General features: G+C 37.5%; 1 protein-coding gene across 12 annotated transcripts in view; it reads left to right on the top strand.

The window, feature by feature from the left end:
* ATP2B2 (ATPase plasma membrane Ca2+ transporting 2) overlaps nucleotides 1-23,749 on the top strand; it is a 430,835-nt gene that overhangs the window by 303,672 nt on the left and 103,414 nt on the right. For all 12 annotated transcript variants that reach the window (XM_032995794.2, XM_032995804.2, XM_032995798.2 and 9 more), the window contains 2 exons: nucleotides 21,598-21,855; nucleotides 22,860-22,985. In XM_032995794.2, coding sequence (XP_032851685.1) covers nucleotides 21,598-21,855; nucleotides 22,860-22,985 — 384 coding nt within the window. The remainder of the gene's footprint in view (nucleotides 1-21,597; nucleotides 21,856-22,859; nucleotides 22,986-23,749) is intronic.

A 23,749-nucleotide genomic window follows, 5' to 3' on the forward strand; every position in this document is an offset into this window, starting at 1 on the left:
GCTGTATTAGGCAGTTATAAGCTTAAAAGTTAATTTTCTATATGTATGTCCAGATGGGCTATTATTTCCCATTTTAAGTTATGAATGTTGGGATATTGCCAAATTTCAGTCTTCTGACTGTAGCATAATTGTATTTCCAAACATCTATAACACAGTTTAGTATTATCTTGAGAAAAGTAAGTAGATTAATATCTACTGAGTTACACTCAGTTTACACTATTGGAAACAGTTGACATTTCTGCAGTTTTGAAGTATCAGAGTGACATTTCTCAACCAATCTTAACTGGAAGAAGTAATAATCTATTGTTGTTAGTACATGAAGGTTTTGTTCTACTACAGTTCTTCATTTAAGATATGGGTGAATCTTGGAAAACCTGATTTAATTTTCTGCTGCAATCAGAAAATCTGATCTACAGGAATTACTAGATAATAACGTAGTTTTATTGCTTCTCCTGAAGCCACTTCAGTTCCTGTGTTTTCATATTTCTTAGCAAGAGTGAAAGTTTTAAGAATTTTGTTCTCAGAAGCTATGCTAGAGTTGTTTATGATCTGCTTTGCATTCCCTTTTACCATCTGACAGGCCATTAGGAGCAATTGAGAATTTCTGCATAAATTATTGTCAGCCCTGTGGCAATTACTGCTCTCATTACTGATCCACACAGAATCATTTTTCCGTTCTTTCAAAAAAGTACAAAACTGCTGTTGCATTTTAGCAAATGTATTTTGAGAGAAAATTCCCGGTGCAGATGTAGTCTCTACTACAGTGATGATCACACAGGGGTGCAACTTAGGCAAGTTAAAAATATTTTGTTGCTCAGAACAAAATCCTTCTGTGTCCTGGGTTAATAGATTGCAGACTCTGTTCCCTGAGCAAACAGGATAGTGAGCCTATGATACGTAAAGAGGGTTTAATGAATATATGGGATCCTGGCTTCACTTTTTTTTTTTTTTTTTTTTTTTTTGTTATATATATTAGAATTAGTCTAGGTCTAAATTTGAAATATTTGTATATCAGTGGATAGTGAAATCATTTTTATATACAGTTTGTAAAGAAATATCAAGAGTCCTGTTTTCAAAGACAGCATATGAATAGAAAGAGCTGCTTCATGAGATCACGTACCTGGACTGTGGCCTCAAACCATTACATTCCTTGAAGAAATGAAATATCTGTTGGGAAGGAGAACTTAGATTCAGTCAGAAACCCACCAAGGGTGTGGAAAAAGGCAGTGCTTCTCTCAGTCACTCCCACATCTCTGTCTCATTTTGGCTGTAGATCTGCAGGAATCTCTCACCTGTTTTTTGACTCTTTCCCCTTAGGTCTCTGCTGAAACAAACAGTTCTTGCAGGAATTGACTTAATTGCAATTTGCAATTCTTCTGTCCCTTTTTGGAGCCATCTTCATGCAGTCTGCCCTGCAATTCAGAGCAAATCAGCAGCATTTCCCAGGTTCAGTGTAACTCCCATTGATACCCTTGTTGAACTGGTTAAAAATTTCGGACTCTTCTGCTAACACTTTCACTAGCAATTTCCAAGCCTTCTTGAATCCTTTCCTGTGTTACTGTCTGCAGGCTTTATATCACATGTGGCTCTTACTACCTGGTTGCAAAAAAAGCAAATGTCAACACCTGACAATCATTTACTGTTTACATGGATGTAACAAACCTTTGAACTTTTCTTCCTTGAACACTGTCTCCTCATGTATTACAAATGGGGAAAATGTAGCCTGAGGTAAGATGTTTTAACATCCCAGTGTTCCATGTGAAGCTGCAGGCATGATGTCTATTTTCAAAGGTACAGTTCTTTGCAGTTTAGGGGGGAAAAAAGGAAAAAGTCTTTTTGATTGAGGTAGCTTTCCTTAAGGCAACACTCTATATTAGAAACAAAGTTAAATTGCCTAATTTAAATAGTTACATCGCCTGATGCTGCTCAGTGGAGGTTTGTCTGGGTTAGACTTCACCTTACTCATGCAACAAGTTAATGAACAGAAGAAAATACAGAAACAGGGCATGGTCCCATGAAATTTGGTCCTCCCGAGACTTGCACTAAGCTGTTGGTGGCATTGATGTGCTGCTGCTGGGGGCTGTGGCTGGCGTGCCTGCTGACCTCTCAGGGCTTCGTTTCCTTAAAAGAGACAGTATTTCCTGGGGTTCGTCACTCAGTTGTTTCCTTATCATTCCTGTAATGAGCCACATTGCTTGGTCAGTGGGGGCCTTAAGTTGGCAATTTAAATCAGAAAGGATATCTATAGAGTTGGAGAGAAGATACAGCTGATCCATGGCTCTCCTGAGGATGGCTGATTATCTTGTTTCTGTGCTGAGCCTCCCTGTTGAGGTAGTACTCACTTGTACTCATGGTGCAACTGTTCTGTGCATACCTAACAAATGTTATGCTTCTTATATGTGAACCTGAACAAGTATACACGTATGGGTTGAATGGACAGCAGGCCAGTCAGACATGGGAATGGGAGAGCCAACATGTTCAGCAATGCTGGATTCTCCAGATAGCTGGAAAGGTCTTCACTACAGAAGCAAAAGCAGCCATGGGAAGTTTAGATAAAAAAACTGTGTAAAAATCAGTCTGAAGGGGGAAAACAACCAACCAACCAACTTGCCCCCCACCTTGTCTAGATCTGCTGCTTAGGATCTGAAATGCTGTGCTGTTCTCATCTTCTCGCAGGTTACTGCCTATGAAGATATGGCTCAAAATATGTCTCTTGACATTTCATCATGTTGAGCAAGTCTGTAGAAATAAATCACAGTGGGAAAGATTTGACCAGCCATTAGTGCAGGTATCTGTGGAAGGAGGTAAAAAAAAAGTAAACATTTCCCTCATATATATAAAAAAGAATGTATATATATGTATACAAAAGAATATATAAAGCAGCTGGCAACAAACTTCTCTTTCTTAGTAAGGAGTGAAAGTGCTGAATTTAATACCAGCTAGCATGAATTTCTGTCTGGTTTGTAGTCTGTACTGGTGTACAATTTTAAAAAAATAATTTCCGTTGATTTGGGTCAGTCCAGTCCTCCTCCTTGTAAGTTCCTTACCCTGGATGCAAATTCTGCCAGAGCAGAACGGCTGCAACAGGCTGTCTGCTAGGTTTCAGCTAAACTCAAGTACAATTTCATGTTGAAAAGCTACATTGTCTGTCCCAGTTCCCCAGCACATGTTACAGGTATTATGGAATCTCTTGGATTAAAAAAAAAATGTGATAAAATGTAATTAAGACTATGCTACTTCAAAATATTTCAAAATGTTGTTATTATGAGAAGTATCTTTTTGTGGTTCCAGTTCTCAGCTTTCCTCAGATCAGTTTGTGGTTTTACTGGTTTTCACGTGACATCTAGGCTACTAAAGAAATTTTACTGTAATAACATACAGCAGATATTCAAGCATTCCCTTGCATCAAGGGAAAAATAAGAAGTACCATATTTTTAATATAGCTTGAAGGTCATGTTAGCAATTTTGTTAATTGTTCTGCATTTGCATGTATAAACAGCTGAAGTTTCTCATTCAGCTTTTAACCTTTCCATAAATTGGTATTTGGTTGTTTTTTGTTGTTGTTGCTGTTGTCGTTTCTTGGTTTTTTGTTTGTTTTACCCAAGGGTTTTTTTAATTTTACCCAATTCCTACCCCATATTGCCTATATTTGTGAATCAGCCAAAATCCTATACCAGTTTATTATTATCTTCAGATTCATGTGCAGGTTTTGTCCTCTGCTCTTGTACTCATTTCTCTGGATATAGAGAAATTTCCCCTCCATTGGACAATGCAGCTAGACACCTCAGCCTGCTGTGCTGATACCAGTCACCATCACAGTCTAGCAAGATGCATGTTAAGAATAGGGGACAATAGAGAGGGGGGAAAAAAACCAACCAAAAAAAAACCAAACCCAAACCAACCTTGGCACTATCACAGGAAATAATGGCTCACAGCTGCATTGCCCTGTGGACAACTGTTTGAAGTTAATTTCTTCAATTTATTGGGATGCAAAAGATATGTGTTCCCTTTCTGTTTGGAAGAAAAGCTGTGCATTACATTCCTACTTCCCCACGAGGACGAATGCTGGGGCTTAAAGGGAGAGCTGGGTAGTTTCTGTATTTCAGGAAAGGTGGACAGGAAGGAAAAAGATCCTTTCTGTGTTGCCATGCATGATGCAACAGCTAGACCTTAGATTTGATAAAATTATTCTCTTTTCCCCAGTTTTTAATACATGATTTTCTTCTGTTTCTTTTGCAATAGTTGTGACACAAATACATTCATTTTAGTATTTTTCAAGTAGCTGAAGTTTGAAGTCTCTCACTCCTTCAGTATCCAATTCTTAACAATTTTCTTCCCACTCTCACAAAAACATTTTTTCTCTTTTAGAGTTATTGTACAGTTATCATAAACTACTCATATTCCCTTTCCAAGAAATGTAATGTCTTAGTAGATTGATCTGTTTTTCTCTGGGGATTCTAGAAATCTTACATTTTTTTCTCATGAAATCAGCTTATTCTTAAATTGCATAAATATACAAAATGCCTGCTGGGGAAACCTTGAAATAGATTCTTGTGTACGCAAACACATATTGGCACAGGAGAAACACACAGGTGTCATTTGGGCAGGAAGCAAACATTGGATATAAAATGAATAGCAGGATTAGCTCTGCAGGAGCACTACCATCGCATCTGGTGTTGGAAATGGTACTTGGTATTATTAAATTCTGCAGTAGAGTGCAATCAGTTCCTGCCAAATGTAAACTTATTATTTTTATTAATATTGATCATTTGTATTACCTTAACACTATAAATGAGCACTAGCAAATCTACGCGTGGCTCAAGATTTCATTTAAACAAGAAATACTTGTGTGCCTCCTTTGCTTAATGACCCTTGGGGATGAGCGGGTGTTTCAAAAAAGTTAAAGAAAGTAAAAGCACTAATTGTTGAGGAACTTCAACCAAATGTAATTAAGCTTAATTAAAAGTAACCTCAGATAAATAACCACATTAAAATCTTGAGCCATCCTCTGAGGGATTCAGTTTGTTTACTTCCTAGTGAGACCTAATGCAGCATTTATCAATTTTTAACTCGTCTTTACCCATACAGTCCACATCCAGGATTTCACAATGCATTTTCCATAGCATTTTAGTTCATTAAGGCTACTCACATGGTTAATGAAGCACATGAATTTTTTAATTTTAACTTTGCCAGACTTCTACATATTGAGAGTCTTGCAGGGCCAATTCAGGATCCTAGGACACAAAGATTTCTACAGGAAAGTGTTGCATATGTCTCCCTGTTCCCAAAAATCTGTCTCCCCAGGTTTCAGTAATATGCACTTAATATATTTGATTAATGCGTGAAAGAATTGGAAATGTCAGAAGTGAGTCAGCTGAAGAAAGTTAATTCTCTATTCTTCGTGTCAATTTTGGATCTTTTAAAAAAAGCATTTTACATGTGTTAACATAGTTTGCATTAAAAATAAATAAACGTAGTCAGCATAAAAATAGAGTTTGTAAAGCAAACATGATATTTTACGAATTTTCTAAAATCATAGCAGTACATAGCAATAAACCACTGTAAGTCTTTTGCTGGCCCTCTCACTTATGAAGCCAACCTTAAGATGAAAAATTGATTTCACAACCTATGTGTGTGCACTTTCTGTTTAAAAAATGACATCAAGTAGTATTTTTGCTACTTTGGAAATCTGTTATCTCTAAGCTCTTTCCGTAATGTAAAATGTATTGTAGGAAATGTGAAGCCTTTTTAAAATACAATGAGCTAAAGTTCATTCATTTTAATACTTTGCAGTGATTTGAATCTTAACTTCCACCCCTGCTTCATGAACTATGCCAGTTAAAAAGCAACCCAACCCAGCATCTCTGAACAATTACTTAAAATATTTTCAGAATTTTGTTGCATGTGTTGAAAACAACAATAATTAGCAAACGTCTTCGAATCTCTTGTATGTCTCAAAAGGTCAAGGGAACAGCTGAACTGTCTTGTAATCCTCACTGTCAGTGTCAACTAATCACTCGTTGGCACGGCAGGAGATCTAGCTGCCTTTCCTGAGTTCTTTATCTGTACTATTTGCAGGCTGTAAGCAGTGGTTTTAGTTTTGCAGGACTGTCAACCATTTGTCTAGTACAACATAATCTTATACCAAACCAGGTAGTTCTTCAGAGGGTTTTAGTTCTAACTCACTTTTATTTTAGCCCTAAATTAGAACAGATTTGGAATTCCACACACATGCCCGTTTGTCTCAAAGAGCTTTCAAATTACTTGGACTATAAAATACTGAATTGTGGCTAGTCTTCTGTAAGTCTATAGAGAGTGTGTTACATAATGTTCTTCAGGCACTGAGGAATCAGTGGAAAACCAGGTCATATATAAGAGGGTATATGGGCCATGCAGCCTTAAAAGCTGATATATCCTAATAGGGATTCTTTATCATCTTTGTTGCTAAACAGATAACACTGATCCAGCTATCACTGGACTAGAAGTTTTTATTGTGCTGTCCAAGGAGGAAAATTCACAAGAGAAGCTGAGACAATAGATCTGCAGCTATTAGAATACATCATTTTTATATAAAATAGGTTGGTCTCTAAGTGTAGATTAATTTCACAGTTATCAAAACACAACTTTTGAGGAGTATTGTTGCACACACTCAATCACTTCTTTCATCCTTCACAAAAATTAAACCATGGGATTCCCAAAGGATTTTTTAATCTGGTCTAAACTGTCTGTCAGTGCAAGGGATGAAGCAGCTGGCATCCTGAAAAATATGAGAAAAAATAGGAGAAACAGAAGTATTTGCCCTCTTAAAAACGGTTTGTTCTGCCAGAATCCCACCATTTAACCTACTTCCTCCCAAAGCTAGGATGAGGTGAAGCAGCATATGGCTTCTAGTGACATTAGCCCAGTCTGTTTTGTTAAGTAAATTGAGTTCCTTTAAGAATTTGCTTAAGAGAGTATTTTACTTTTTATTTCCTGCTCTAAAACATATTCCAGTGCAAGGTCTAAATATCCAGGAGCAGAGAATAGAACAGGTTGGAGTGTCCAGCTATTGCACACATGTCCAAACTCTCACACATGCACATTATCTTGCTGTTTTCAATAGAAAAAAATTGTGCACACTTGAGTTCTCATGACCTGGATGCACTATTTAATTCCTGAAACATTTTTGCTCTTATGTTGTTTTCTAGATTCAAAAGATGGGACAAATTTAGGTTTCGGGCCGGAAGACTAGATGAATTGTCAGAAGTCCTGGGTGGCATGGGAGTCATGGAGAGCATGATGCAAGGTTGCTTTGGTGGCTTGTTTATCGAGCCAGATGGAGCCTGGCTGTTGGTGTTCAGCTGTAGCAGACAAATGCATCAGGACATAAGCTGAGCCCACAGAGCCTCTCTGGGGTTTTGTGCCCCTCTGCTCGAGCTGAGCCCACTGGGGAGAGCGCAGAAGCTCGGACAGTGCCACCGCAGCCACCTCCTGTGCCCCTCTGCCGGGTTGTGCTGGGAGACTCATAAACCTGCCTATGCTGGCATGTTTATGCAGATTCATGCCGGATTTGGGGAGATTGCATCATTTCGGCTGGCTCTGTGGGTTTGTGCAGAGGTGCTGTGCAGGCTGCAGACAGGGAACCCTGGCCAGCCTCTGAGCGTGGTCCCATATACCCAGCAAGAGCCAGGAGGGCTGTGGCTGCAACAGAGAGAACAAGCCTCGCTGGCCTTGTTTTCATCCTGTGCAGAGCAGCAAAGCTGTATTTACTTTAAGCTCCCCAGCACTCCCTATATTAGGAGCGCAGTGCTGAGACGAGCGCTGGGTATATAAATCAGAGCACGTTCCAGTCTCCGTTCCTCCCTGGCCTGGTTAATCCACAGCCTGATGACAACATCCACAGGCAAACGAGAGGAGACAGGATGTGGGAAAACCTACTTGAGGGGATCTTGGAGGTCATTTAGTCTGTCCCCATGCTCAAAAGCGCTATCAACAATACTTAAGCCATTCTTGACAGAAATTTATTATATTTATTTTTAAAAGGTTCCAGTGATGAAAATTCTGTGTCTTTCCTAGATAATTTGTCTACATGTCCATGCAGTGAGACAGTTATTCCTGGTGTGTAACCTAAATGCCTCTTCTAGGAATTTAAACACATCACCACTTTGTTATATTTTTACATGGATATGAAGACCGATTTGTAATATTACATTTTCAGTCATATTTTGTCTACTTGAAGACAACTTGATGATAACTACCAATGTATAGCTATTTATATGAACTTACCCAGCTTTTTCAATAGGAATTTGGAATTTGAACATGTCAGTAATACAGAGGAATACAAGTATTGTTGCATTGAATTTGACAAAGGGACCCAAAATACTGTCTTAAAATGATTTACCTGGTGTTTAAAAAGTAATCAAAATTCCCCCAAAACAGTGAAAACCAAAAAACTCTGAAAACAAGTTTATTGTCAAAAGGTAACATAAATAACTTATAAACTAAACTAATATGAAATACAGGAATACTGATTGTCGTCTTAGTCAATCGTGAATTAAAAAATCAGTTCTAATTTAGCAGCTTCAAAATCTCAAATATTTTTCAAATTTGAAAAAAATCAGTTTGTTATGTGACATGTTTTAATTCAGAGCATTTTTGGATCAGGTTATAGGATTGTTTCACAGTTTCAAAGGAGGGTGCTGTTTGCCGACTAGACTGCATGAGTTCAAACCATCCATGTGAAAACCCAAAGTCTGCCTGCGCTTACAGTTCACGTCTGTTGGTGGGTTTGAATTAAAATGGAAAATTATTGTCTGGAAAAAAATGTTTAAGCACAGATGACTGAAACAAAACAGGTATACCTTTTTGAACACGACAACTGTGATGACAAGGCAGATGTATAGCACACTGCTGCCTTTTCTTAGGGGGTTGGGGGTAGGGGGTAGAGAAACCAGGAACAATAGACCAGGCCTTGGAGACAAAGCATCTAAACCTCAGCATGGAGTATATGCACACACATGTGTAATCAGCTATTGAACTGGGTTCTAGGGAAAAGAATCTTAAAATCTCTCAACTTCAAGTCTGCAGAGATGCACTTGAGGGTTCTTTTTTTTTTCTTTTTTTTTTTCTTTTTTTTTTTTTTTAAACGCCTCATCAGACAGACTAGAACAAACTCCCACACTGCTGAACTCCACCTTTGGGAATAAAGCAGAGACAGTGAGTGGCATTACAGTCCACATCTGTTACATCCAATGCAGTAGAGTTATTACTAGGTGTAATGGCACTGAATTCTACTACTTTTTAAGTATGCACATCTGTGTGCACGTATACATACATTTGCGTTAATATATACCTGTATATTTTCCTGTATGTATATATACGTACATATATCTCCTATCAGAAGACTAGCCTTTTAAACAACTGATTCCAGTTTATTTCTGTTATTGCATAAGGAGTTCTGCCTTTTCTCTCTAGGATATGCTGCTCATCTTGTTTTAGTTAAATGTGCATAAACTTTTAGAATCTTAAAAACTAGATGTGATGACACCAAAATTAATATGCAGAATATATAGAATGTATGTTCTAAATGGAGGTTATCCTAAATACACGCAGCTCTAGCTTGCTTTGGATGTATCTACATTAACATCTTAGTTTGGATCCAGAGTATACCTCAGAAATTACATCTGTTTGTCCCCAGTTAATACACTTTGGTTCACATTGCAGGGTGCTTTCAAGGGAGTGCTCAAAATTGATGTGCATTCAGATGGGATTTCATCCCATCCTTTGGGATGAAACTGAGCTGAAAAATATGGTTCAGAAACGTGTTTCCTTAGCACATAGATGTGCATTGTAAAACCACTTTTATAGGGCCACACCATTTGCTAGCGTTGATGGAACTTTTTAGCACCTTCTGGTGCAAGACATTATGATATAATGTTTAATCTTTTACTGACGTGATTTTTCACCTCTTAAAGCTTTACAGCACAAAGTAATGAAGATGAGAAATTTAATGAAAGTAATAAACACTGCAGTTTATGAGCTGCTTTTGTGGCTGAGGTCTATAAATCTCCCATATCTTTTTCAACCTGGTTTTCTTGTTCTCATGAGTATGACTGATGAGTGAGAGAGTAACGGCATCAGAAAAGGATGAGGTGTTTCAAGAACTGGCTCTAGAGCACATTGCTGTAGCTTAAGCTCAAAAGAGCTCTGGTTTATTTTTCTGGTTTTTGCAGTATCCTAGCTGTGGTAGGTTGCTCAAGCTACTCAATTGCAAATTTTCTTAATCAGTGGCTTTTAAGTAGTGGTCTGTGGACCTCTGAGAATCCTTGAATTACATTGAAGTGGCCTATTAAAATCAGTAACCTATTCTTAGTTACCTCTCCCTACAGGGCTTGTAGGTTGGAAGAAGTTGACAATTACTCTTTAAATGGTCTAGATGTATGAAGTGTAACGGTCTGGAATCACAATTTCATCTTGTTCAACTGTGCTCCAGTTTGATCTTTTAGAAGCTCCAATGTCTGTCAGGATTTCCAGGCAAAGTCATCTTTTCTTCAATATTGCCTTGCAAATTTTTGGTAGCATTTCTGTTAAATACGGTCCTTCTCTGAAATCATCTCAGTTAGAACATCTTGTTTTAAAGCACAAAAAAAAAAAAAGAAAAAAAAGAAAAAATTAAATATTTTTAGAAGCAAGTACATTTTGTTTATATTACAACACAGTCAAAGAGTGATGGAACAGTACAAGCATCCATTACTCAGGCAGGGCAGATGCTACCCTAAAAACCTTCTTCAATGATTTGCTTTTCCAATCATTCTACTTCAGACAGAAAGAGAATAGGCTTTGTTTATAAAGACTTAGTAGATGAAGTGTAAGTAAGAAAGCTCTCAATCTGATTATGTATTTGTGAAATATTTGTTGCTCTATGTTAATGTTAAATGTTTCTCTTAAGTCTGTTTGAAGTGCTTTGATGGTAGCCAGATTGCTGTTAGGCATGCATTTATTTCCCTGTGTTTCGTGGTGCTTTCAGTGCTCTGCACTGGGAGTGGTGGCTGGGGAAGTGTGGTGGGCTGACCCTGGCTGGACACCGGGTGCCCACCAGAGCTGCTCTGGCACTGCCCTCATCAGCTGGGCAGGGCAGAGAAAATACAGCAAAAGGCTCGTGGGTCAAGATAAGGACAGGGAGAGATCATTCACTGATTACTGTCGTCTGCAAAACAGACTTGACTTGGGGAAAATTAATTTATTACCAATCAAATCGGAATAAGATAATGAGAAATAAAACCAAATATTAAAACATCTTTCCCCCACCCCTCTCTTCTTCCCAGGCTCAACTTTACTCCCGATTTCTCCACTTCCTCCCCCTGAGTGGCAGAGGGGGACAGGGAATGGGGGTTGTGGTCAGTTCATCGCTCATTGTTTCTGCCGCTCCTTCCTCCTCAAGGGGAGGACTCCTCACACTCCTCCCCTGCTCCAGCGTGGGCTCCCTCTCACAGGAGACAGTCTTCTGTGCACTTCTCCAATGTGGGTCCTTCCCATGGGCTGCAGTTCCATGAACTGCTCAAGCGTGGGTCCCTCCCACGGGGCGCAGTCCCTCAGGAACAGGCTGCTCCAGCGTGGGTCCCCCACGGGGTCACAAGTCCTGCCATCAAACCTGCTCCCGCGTGGGCTCCTCTCTCCACGGGGCCGCAGGTCCTGCCAGGAGCCACAGGGTCCCAGCTTCCTTCAGGCATCCCCCTGCTCCGGCGTGGGGTCCTCCCCGGGCTGCGGGTGGGGATCTGCTCCACCGTGCACCTCCCCGGGCTGCAGGGCACAGCCTGCCTCACCGTGGGCGTCAGCACAGGCTGCAGGGGAATCTCTGCTCCAGCACCTGGAGCACCTCCTCCCCCTCCTTCCTCACTGACCTTGGTGTCTGCAAAGTCGTTGTTCTCACATGTTTTCACTCCTCTCTACGGCTGCAATTGCACAGGGTTTTTTTCCCTGTTCTTAAATACCTTATCCCAGAGGCGCTGCCACCATCACTGCTGGGCTCGCCCTTGGCCAGCGGCGGGTCCATCTTGGAGCCAGCGGGCATTGCCTCTGTTGGACATGGGGGATGTTTCTGGCAGCTTCTCACAGAAGTCATCACCCCTGTAACCCCCCGGCTACCAAAACCTTGCCCAGCAAACCCAGTACAGCAAGTGTTCAAATCGCCCTCTCTGCCCAGCTGTATTTAGGAAGTACTGGCAATCATCAGAAATTGCTACATGAGGAACGGGAGCATTCTTACGGTTTTTAGAAACTCAAGTAAAAGCTTTAGCTTTCTGACATGTTTGTACAGAGTACCTGGATAGTTGGAGCTCTACATATACCATATTTTCTTGAGATTGTATATTTTTTTTCTTTAGCTGTGTGTTAAGGACCTAAATGGGCCATTTGTGTTTAATAAGGCTCTTCTAAGACAACTTTAACCCAGTAGCTGCATTGTTCCCTATGAAGGCTTTTTAATAGCAAAGTTAATATTCTAAATCGAACTTCATTAACCTCATCCAAGTGAATAAATGTCAACATATGGACAGCCACTTCACTGCCAATATCAGGCTAACAGAATTTCTAATTTCTATCAGTTTTATTAATAATATTTTGTTTGTATTGGCACAATAGTCTTTTCCAAGTGTGGTCTTACAATATATGATCATGAAAATGGGCATTCCTTTGCCTCCTTATTTTACTCTGAATCAGCCAATGCCATTTATATTAGAGTTCCAGTTAAGTGATTCAAAACTCATGCAGTTCTCTGGAATCATAGTTTCCTACATTGTTGATTCAGTTCAGTCCATATATCTTTCAAGCTGAGTTTTACATTCAGTTTTGTCATGGTTCTGATATATAAATAATATCATCCGAAGGGAATCCTGTGTTTGCTCTATGTTATCTTCATTGCTGTAAATTATTTTGCCCTGTTGTTGATACAGTCTAAACTTAAACACGTTTCTGATATAGTCAACTCTGTTGAGTTATCTTCCGAAATCATAACTGGAAGTATCGAGGCTGGCCAGTAAAAATTTCATAGCAGAGTATTTGATAAATACTTTTATTCTGCATTGGAACTTAACTCAGCTTTTTTCCATGAAAAACCCTGAGAAAAGAGTCTAAACTGAATGACTGAGCAGGAGTGTTTAAAGCTGAGACCATGTCCACCTGGTGTACATTCATGGAACACTGACTTAAATTTGGAGAATCTTGTAACTCCATTTTTATATGTCCTGGATGAATACAAACAAACCTTCAACCTTAACCAGAGATCTCACTGGGGACGTTGATATTTGTACTGAAATGAAAAATTACATCAGAAACAATTGTTTTTAACAAGTGTAAGTATTTTTTATACTTGATTTAATTTTTTTTTAATATCTCTGTAGCAAAGTTAATAATAATAAGCATATGTGTCTTTATGGAATAGTTATAGGTTATACTAGCAGATATATAAGCTGCTTGTAAGCTGTATTTTTACTAGAGAAGGTCCTTGTTACAATTATCCCAGAACAGCCTTCCTAGTGTAGGCAAAGCTCTTGCTCTATGGAATATATTATCCTGTATTGGGAACCTTACTTTTTGACTGACAATATTTACTTCTCTCAATTAATCCCAATAATTAATTAATTAATTAAATACATAATTTAAGAGAACCCTGGTTATTTAATTTCATTATTTTGTCTTTTTTGAAAAAGTGTTTTCTTTCATACATCTAGTAATGCCTGTGAAGCTGTTTATGATTGTTTATTGCTACAGGGTAAGTATTTTCGATGGTGGGTGAAAACACTTGTTTTGCAAATCCTTACTGGCTTGCACAGCAAATATATTTACTTAAAAGATAATTAAGTGAGCATAATGCTCTTTTGTAAGTGTTTTGATGAAAATATATTGCATTGATTGTTTTATAATATGCTGTCCTGTTTTTTACCATATTCTAAAATGGTTATGAATGGTTTACTTATAGATTATTCAAGATTACATTAAAATTTTATTTAGTAGATACTGTCTTTTCTCATTCTCCCTTATTGCAAACTTCTTGATTTTTAACTTCCTGCTTTTCTGCCTGGGTTTACAGTCTGCCTATCTGTCTTTCTGACTTTGTCTTTCCTCTATTTCCTTTGAACCCATCGCCTTTTGAATGAGATTGGACAAGTGAAGTTCTGCTTATCCAATAGTGGCTTGTGTTTTTTGTGTCAATTGATATTTTTATTGCAATGTGGAAATCTGGAAATACAGATCTGGAAATACCATTCATTTGGTGTCTCTGTAAGAAGCAAGAAGAAGGAAAACGTAGTTTTACACACAGATTTGCAGTTAGCAAGGAAAGCCCGATACAGGTATCACGCTCTGCCCAAGAACAGATAACTTTAAAGGAAGTATGGAAATGGTTATATGTGCGTCATAGACTCAGAAAAAAGTAGATTTATTGCTTCTAAAATACAGATGGGATGAAGTGGAACATCAGTTTTCAGGAGCCAAGGATTTGTCTACAGAATGGTTTCACTCTGGTTTTGCTCAGCTGTATCAAAACTATCAGTTCTGTTCTGCTCTCCAGCACAAAGTGTGTATAGGGGGCAAATCCATTACTGGATGTCAGTGATATAGATGAATGATGTAAGTTTGAGACTTCGGCTGGGTTTGGTAACAACACATTGAGAACTTGTAAAGTGCAGAGTGTGCACATTGTGTGATATAGGACCTGCAAATTAAATAATTGCTTCATAACGTAAAGTGACCTACATCTGCTTTCTACAAATCTGTGTTGGACTGCAAAAAATTAAGTCACATAAATACCTCCCCTTTGTTATAGGTGTGTAGATAAATAAAACTGGGTTGCTTTTAGATATTGCTCATTAGAAAGATTTCCAGGTTGCCAGGCACGACTTAACTCTTAACTGGGGACGTGAGGTAGTGAGTTCAAAGAAGTTGTGTTGGAATATAAAGTCTCCCATATTTTCTAGGAAGAGAATCTCCAGAAGTGTTAATTCTGTAAGTGAAACTCAGCTAGGACATGACCTTGCAAGCATTGTTGAATAACTGCATTTGAACTCTTACTAATCAACATGGAGAACAACTTTCACAGTCTGATTCTTACTTTTGAAAACTTTGTTTTACCTTTTGAATATGTGGCTATATTTACCAGACATTTTTAGCTTTGAGCAATATATAGTAAAATTACAGCAATTGGATGTCAAAGTTTTCCCTTGTGATTGAAATTACCATATTGGCCTTTTTCTGCATTCCCTATGGCAACAAAAGGAAACAAAACTGACCATAAACATTATTCAGCTATTTCTATGGATCTGTTTCCTTCCATTGCCTTTGGTGAAGTTAGGACCCCATCCTTTTGACTGATCTTTGCAAAATGCATATCCTTGGAGGAGCCAGTCAGAAGAATCTTGCTCAACGTATTGCATCTCTTGAAGTCAAGTCAGTATTTTAATTAACATGTCTCTGCTCACAAACGTTTGTGATCAGGCTGAGGAATGGGTGAATATATATGCTTTCAGGACCTACAGATTTGTTTCCTTGCATGAATATGTCAAAAATGTGGAAATACTTAATATTGAATTCTAAAGTTGACAGTTATAGAACTAACGACAGGAACAGTATCTTTTATTCCCTCACCCCCCATGATGTCCTTATATAACTAACTGATGTATCACAAACCAATAAAGTGTAATATTGTTTTCAAATAAGTATCCAAAAATTACATTTAGTGAATATACAAGCACCCTAAACCTGAAATGTGTGTAGTATAAATACGTCAGGCTAGTAAATCCCTTCTGTGTGGCTGGTCACAGAAACGAATGTTTTTTTCTGGAGAAAGCAGTCTGACTTACCACAAGTAACTAGAAAATGTTTTTCACAGTCGAACAAGTCCTTGGAGAGTATGAGAGAAAGACAGAAAACTTCATTTTTGAAATTTCTGCATCTTTGCTGTTAGCTGTGGCTCTGCAGTGATGTTCTGAGCTTTGCCAGCCCATGACCTCGCTGCCTTGAGCTGTGCCTTTGCTGGGAGTGGTGCAGCATCTGATGCATCACACATCACACAGCATCATTACACCGAGGATTTGGGGAAGGAGTATCGGTACTTCAGTAACTGGCAATCATTCTTTGGACTAATTTTGTAGCAAATTATATGACGCAACAAGGAACTTGTAAAAATAAATAGTACGGTATCTGTTACAGCTTAAAAAGTCATGCTAAGGAGAGGAATTTATGATATTCATTGCACAATTTATAGTTATTGTTCCTTTTCCTACCCAGCTGAATACATTTGATAAAATAAGTAACATCGCTTATGATGTTAGTAACAAGAGCCCAGCTCTACTAATGAAAAAGCTGTAACTCAGAGCTGCTCAATTTGATTTAATAACATCAGTGCTGGAGTTGCAGCTAAGGAAAAATGTCTTCACAGAAAGTGATTAGATAAAAAGTTTTTATCATGGGAACTGTTGCCTTTCTGATGACAAAACCAGTTTGACTAAAAAAATTACCTCTGGGGGTGTTACAAGATTTTCCTAGGGAATTTAAATGCCTCAAGGTATTCTCATCTTAAAAATAGAAATGTGTAGGTTGAAATGAGTAGCTGAGAGGTATATGTTGTAGGTTGGGATTTAGGAATACAAATGTTCACAGATTTTTAAAAATACACTTTTTCTGATTTAAAAATTACCATGCTGCAGGTTAAGACTGTATGGTTTGTAATTATAATTGTTACCCTATTTAAAGCAGCTTTAAGAATCTCCTCATAACTGTTTGAAATATTAAAGAGATATTCTTTTTAGCTGCACAATGCTTGTATGCTTCTTTCTGTATTTGCTCAGATTTGGTTGATATTATGAGAAGCATGTATATTGAAATGGTGTCTATGACCTTCAAAGCATTCCGGTTTCCAACAGGACATGAGGCTGGTAAACTGTCAGATGATGCTGTTCTGACTCTTTGTGACCTGTTCCTTTTTTTTTTTTTTTTTTTTTTTTCATTTCTCCTTTTCTGGCTTGCACCAAATTGAAATGATTAATAACATCAACCAAATTATTTTCTCCTGGCAGTTACAGGGAAGTTTCTTGCTTACTGTCTTCCTGAAGTGCTTTAACGTGTTCTTGTGTATCTTCCTCTCCTTTATCACCTTCCCCTTTCGACATAAGTGTATTCAAGCCTTTTCTACCATACAGTTCCCTTCCCTTTTACTCCTCTCTGTCTTGCTTTCTTATTTTTAGTAAGTAATTAAAATACTGCTAATGCAGGGTAAGTTTCTCAGCTAAGTTTGAAATCACTGGGGATGAAGTGTGTGCCTAGCAGGGCCCAGCACGGGCTGAGTGCCCGGGTGTTCGGGCAGCTCCCCAGGTGCTGGGCAGGTTTGTTGCCTGTAGCTCTTGTGCCCAGGTTGTTCGTGATCTCTGATGGGATGGACTGGCTAAGTGTGGTGGTTTGAGATACTTGCCCATTCTTTTTTTCCTGAATCCTCTTAACCTTTGGATTCTCTCTTCCCTTTATCCTTCCTTCTATAGAAAACTTTTTCATCAATCTTCGCTGACTGTTTTCTGGGCAAATTTTAAGCTTTTAAAATCGTGTTCTCTTTCCACGAGTTTTTGGTAATGTACTTTTGAGGTATTTTATGGAGGACCCAATCATATTAGGGCCCTTTTCTATTTCTGATTTTTCACTGAGGCTGCACTGGTAAGGTCCTCCCACTCCCCTGTCCACCTGCACACTCCTTTTGAGTAAGTTAATCCATTTTATTACTTCATCTGCTTTTTCTGTGCCCAAGGAGTTACAGCCCTTTACATTCTTGACTTGCAGTCAAATCTTTATAATTTCAGTTTCAAAGTGAGTACACATTTTCTGCCTCATGAGGATGAGACTTCAGGAAATGACACACAAACGTGTTCATAGTTATGGTAGAAAATAGCTTCATATTAAAAACATGTTTACTTTTTTGAAATTAAATTTTCTGACAGATAGGACCTATGTAAAATATAATTTTAAATAAGTACATCATAATTCACTGTCTTGGAACAAAACCCTGCCACAAATCACATATGCATATTAAAACTTCTTTTGTGATGCTTCCAGTCTGTGCCTTTCAGTAAAATCTCAGGTATAGTTTTTGGTAACACTGGGAACCAAGTACTGTCTTGTGAAAGCGTAACAGCGATCTTAGACCTTAACACAATTTTTGAAAGCTTATATGAGCATTCTTAATAAACATTATATGCTTTAAACTGTATTTTGCTACTTAAGCATATTATTGCGTCTTTTGTGTGTCTCTACTTACATTCCTTTACTTTCCCCTTATCTGTAGAGTCTGTGTCACTCTGTGTACTACAATAAGGAGGACAGATAGTGTAAGTGTACAGTTAAGATGTGGATTTTTTCTCCTATGAATACATACAGTTTCTTCCTGTAAATTCATATGTCTTTCTAGAATTTCTAGAAAATCCTGTGTGATACAATGACAGAAGAAAAAAAAAAATTCCTTAAAAATAAAATTTATGTCTCCCATATGCCGGTTGACTGTTTTAATTTTGAGTCATATTGAATCAAAACAATAGGAGCTGTCTGCTTCGTGCTACCTGTCCACCCCTATGGGTAAATTGTCTGACTGAATGAAAATAAATGAAAGGCATTTGAACTTTTGTTGTTTACATCAGGTTATGCAGAACTTTCTCAGGATTTTAAAAGTTAAAATCATGGATGGTTTTTCAGTGCAAATCTTGTCAAGATTTTTAGGGACATTTTCCAAGAACTTGATCTAAGTTCAGTCTGTTTTCTCCCAATCTTCATTCATTCTTACAAACATTTTTTCAGCTGTAATATGAAGAATGAAATATGTTCTTTGCTTGTTCATAATCTGTGAGACAGGTAAACTCAGTTACTTTCATCTTAATGATAGCATCTTGTATTATTTACATGCTATGTTAGGCTATTTTTTCTGGTTATATGAACATACTAGGCATGGCATTGTTTATATTAACATGGAAATCAGTTCTGACAACACATACACAGAAAATTAATTTAATTTCTCAAGTCAATTAATATTTTTATATTTTGCCTGTTTTTACTGAATCAAGAACTTTGTTTTTTTTATTTTTTTTTCCTGAAGAGACACAGAAATGTTACTCTCCACGTCATTCAAGGGACAGTGTGTTAGCACTGTGTTCAAGTGCACTGACTAGCTGTTGTTTTTCTCTCCAACATGTCTCAGAGGTAGTGACCAGGCCTGTTGGTTCTTTGGAATAAGAGTAATGACATTCTCAAAGCTGGTAGCTTTCTACGGTAGACAGAGGATATTCTAGTCATCTAGTATCACTATAAAGTCTGCACATGTCCAGAGCCATAACAGGATCCTTATAATGAAGGACAATGCACAAGTTGTGTCTTTCAGATGGCTGAACTAAAAACTTGTATCTAAGTATTATGTAATGTTAATTATTGATTTTGTAGAAGATATAATGGTATAAATTATCAGTAATCCATATGCAGAAATCAAAGATTTTCAGTGAAAGGATAAGAAAGTATACTGCAAAATAAATTAAATAAATTTCACCCCAGTGGAAATGCCTACAACCACCAAAGAGCTGAGCTGCCCACCTCTGTTGGTCCATCTGCATGTGACTGTTGTCAATGAAGTTGGATGAAGGGATCACTATAAGAAACAGCACCTGTTTGTACTTTTGTACGAGCTAGACTAAATTTCAACCATCTAAAAAGGAAATAAAATCAGTCTTTGACTGTGGCTAGCCCAGGCCATTTTACTTTTATGAGAAATAGGAGAGGCGGTGTGCTGTTAAAAAGAATAGGATGCTCATGGTACCTAATTCTAAATCATAGCTAATGAAAAATTAGTAGTGAATTTGTCTCATATTTGCCAAAACAGGATTAATTGTACTAGGAAACCACTTAATCCAAACAAGGCAAAAGTGAATCTAATGATTGGGAAAAGGAATCTAAAATCTAACATAGACCGATTAAGATGATAAAAGGTAAACAGAACAAAGTTCATCAGTCCTTCTCAAAAGTAATGTTCTGCTGAAGGAAAAAATTATTTGTCAGTTGGATTTGCAACTGGTTTTAAGTAGCTTAAGGTACTGAAATTACAAAAGTTTGCTTACTTTCTTTCTTGGGTGCTATAAAAATGGTTTCTTTAGCAAGGTTCTTGTACTGCAGATAAAGGTTCATGTGGGTAATCCATCTAAGGACAACCCTGCTAAGAAAACCTCTTTTCTTGGGAGTGTGCTTTGTTTTTCAGGCAGGTTAAATCTAAATTTAAACTACAGAGAATACTGGTAAAAAGTCTGTTCATTTTAATTTTCTTCTGCTCACTTAGTGGACGTTCAGTCTCATCTTTCTTCCTTTGACTTTTGGTAATTTTATTACTGTTTATATATGCAAGAGTAATTACTCAGCTGGTTAATGAATTATGATGCTTATGGTACAGGGGAATCTTTGTAACTTAAAAATAGAAATCAAATTGCTTGTTAATTCCCTCTAGTGACAGGTGACGAATATACCAAAATTAAACTTTAGTCATAGGTAGAAGCAACATGGTTGTTAAGTTGCTAAATGCCCTGATACCTGGATAAGATGGAGAAGTGATGTCAAATGCCCACCTAGTTCAGTTCTTGAAAAATAAAAAGATTTCTTTCTCCCTGGTCACTCTGGCTTTCAGACTGAGTTCTTTTTTTTTCTCCTGTCAGTTGGGATATCTCTGAATTATGTGATTCTGGTATGTGTACTTTTCTGTCTACAACTATAAACTCTTTTTTTCAGGTCTTATTTCATCAAGGAGAGCTATATTAGTTTTATTTTGTGAATACTATCTTGGAAGTTATTTAAATTTTAGTTGCATATTACTTTGAAATAATTAACAGATGCGTATAAAGCAATTGCAAATTAACACTTTGGAATTAATACATAGAATGTCTATTTTTAATACCGTTCTACTTGTGACAAAAATAATATACTCACAGTTCTATAAACCTGCCACTCTATTCCTCTATAAGGAAGAATGATGAATTAATATTAGACTGTTACTTTTACTCAGTTTATCCCAATACATTTCATTATCACATTTAAATACTAATATACTTCATATCATTTTTTTTTTAATAAGGGTTCCTTAGAAGTGCATTTAGTTGAGAACATTTAGAAATTGTTTTGAAAATAATTTCTTAAACCTATTTTAATCTAATCTGTTTTCCGTAATCTTAATTTAATGCTATTGCTTTGCATTGCTTGATGTTACTCATTGCCTTAGTCCTTCTTGTCTCAGGTGAAGCTGTCAGCCCTTCTATTAGGTAACAGAATTGCTCCCTTCTTTTTCCATTTGTTTGGTTTGGGTTTATCAAAAATAGCTTGTTCAGTAGAAAAGTTAAAAGATCTAAAATTTCTATTGATTTGTTTTCTTTCTCTTTTCCTCAGACATATTTATTTATTCTTTTTCTCTCTTCTGCCATGTTTCATTTAGCAGACAGTACTTTGAAAAGCAGATCAGTTCCTTAACCTTGTTGTCATTTCACAGCAAGTGTTTCTTCTTGTGATAAAGATGATAAACCCAAGCTTCGCTTTACTGAATGATTCTTAATGTTGTCTTTGCAGGGTGTGGTACTGCAACAGGAGGAGCTGAAGATGAAGGTGAGGCTGAAGCTGGCTGGATTGAAGGTGCTGCCATCCTACTCTCTGTTATCTGTGTTGTACTTGTCACTGCCTTCAATGACTGGAGCAAGGAGAAGCAGTTTCGTGGACTTCAAAGCCGTATTGAGCAGGAACAGAAATTTACTGTTGTCCGAGGTGGACAGGTTATCCAGATCCCAGTGGCAGAGATAGTAGTTGGTGACATTGCACAGGTGAAATATGGTAAGTTCCGTCAGCTAGATATCTGTTTTTCTGAACTTATTCTCTATTCCCTTTCTAGGAGAATAGACTCACTTCACTGGAAGTGATTTAAGAGACAGAGAATTATGTGGGGTCATTATTGTCCATGGTAAGATAACAATTTGGCTGGTAGGGCAAAAGGAGTACTTAAGACACTTGCTGTAAAATTGCACAAGGTAAATAATTTTATTTTTGTATTCTTCACTTCCTTTCACTGACAAGGACAAGAACTGTTCATACAAAGGTAATTCTCTTTCATGGAGGACTACACTATTTGCAGTTTTTTGTTTCTGTCCAGTTAGGAATAAGAGGAAGTATTTTTAAATGCCTTGTGAAAGGGAATTGTGCCTCTGTGCTCACCCCACTTGGTAGGCTGCTCCAGAGCTATGGATCCATTAAGTCCCCCCAGATCGGATGCTTCTAGTAGATGGTTGCCTTAGAATTACATGCCGCAGGGAAAGCCCTGTGCTCCAGTGAACAGGAAGACTTTTGCAGGAGCTCTGTGAACTCTGTGTTTGACTCAACTGGCAAATTCCAGCAAAATGCCTGTTCTGTCAGCCATCAGGTTTCTCCTGGACTTAGCTAAGGGCTTCCTGAGAGGGGAGGGGGAAGGGGCAGCTTGACTGTTTATTAGCCACTGTTAATTCCTGAGAAGTCTGGTAGAGGAAACTTCATGTCATGTTAGGAAGAGAACTCCCCATGCCAAATGTCAGTGATTATATTAATCGTATGTTAAATGTGATGTGTTCTGATTCTGGGGTAGCATTAGGCAAAAAATATTTGCAGTACAAAGGCTCTTCCCTATAGGATTGCTGTAATATGTCTGTTATGGACTGATACAGTAGTAGTTCTTCCACTTTTGGTTTCATTTTACATTTTAATGCAATTGTTGTTAGTTGTGACTTTATAATAAAAATCATTATGTAATTAGAAAAAAAGTCTTACTAAACCACTCTGGTTTTCCATTACCATGTTTTTACTGAAAGGTGATCTTCTACCTGCCGATGGGATATTTATTCAAGGAAATGATCTTAAAATTGATGAAAGCTCTTTAACTGGAGAGTCAGACCAAGTCCGCAAATCTGTTGACAAGGACCCAATGCTACTGTCAGGTAAAACTGTCTGAATTCTGGCTGTTGTCTTTTATGCACTGCTTTGTTCATGTTTTGTTTTGTTGTGTTTTTCCACACCACCAGGTTTTGGTAACCGAGGTAAAACTGATCTTTTGAACACAGACACTGGCCTTGTTTCTTTGTCATTCAAAAGACATGCTATTGGTTTTTTTGATTGTGTGCAGTTATTTCTGATCATTATACTTATTCTATCAAGTGAGAAAGTAATGAAACATTTTCAGAGGAAAAGGAAAGTATCGCTTAGGGAAATAGCAATTGTTTCAATTCATTGTATGCTAGTTTTAATTTGATCATTAAATTTCAAAACCTTTTAAAGTCTCTTTAAACACTTTGTGTGTATGCTAGATATGATACAAAAAGAAACAATGTGCTTAGAAGGAAAGGGATATACTAAAATATTGTGGGCTTGACTTCTATGGTAAATTCAAATTATATGTAATGTTTGTATTTTGTAATACAATTCCATACAGTAAATCAGTTAAAATGTGATTCTAAAATTCTAATAAAAATAGTTTTTAAATAGGTTGGTTGTCAATAGATTTCAGCTGGGATGTGATTGCAAAATAATAGCCTGCTGATCTCATAGCGATCATCAATATGTTATAACCTGAAACAAACATTTTCAAATACATTTGAACTTTTTATTCATGGAAGGGATTCCCTTTGCTGTCTGGTTGTACAGTCAGCCAAGATTTATCCCCAATAGAATATTTATGTTGCAATGCAGCAGGTAAATAAACATT

The sequence above is a fragment of the Tyto alba genome, unplaced genomic scaffold, assembly GCF_018691265.1.
Source record: "Tyto alba isolate M040663 unplaced genomic scaffold, T.alba_DEE_v4.0 Super-Scaffold_49, whole genome shotgun sequence".
NCBI lineage: Eukaryota > Metazoa > Chordata > Aves > Strigiformes > Tytonidae > Tyto > Tyto alba.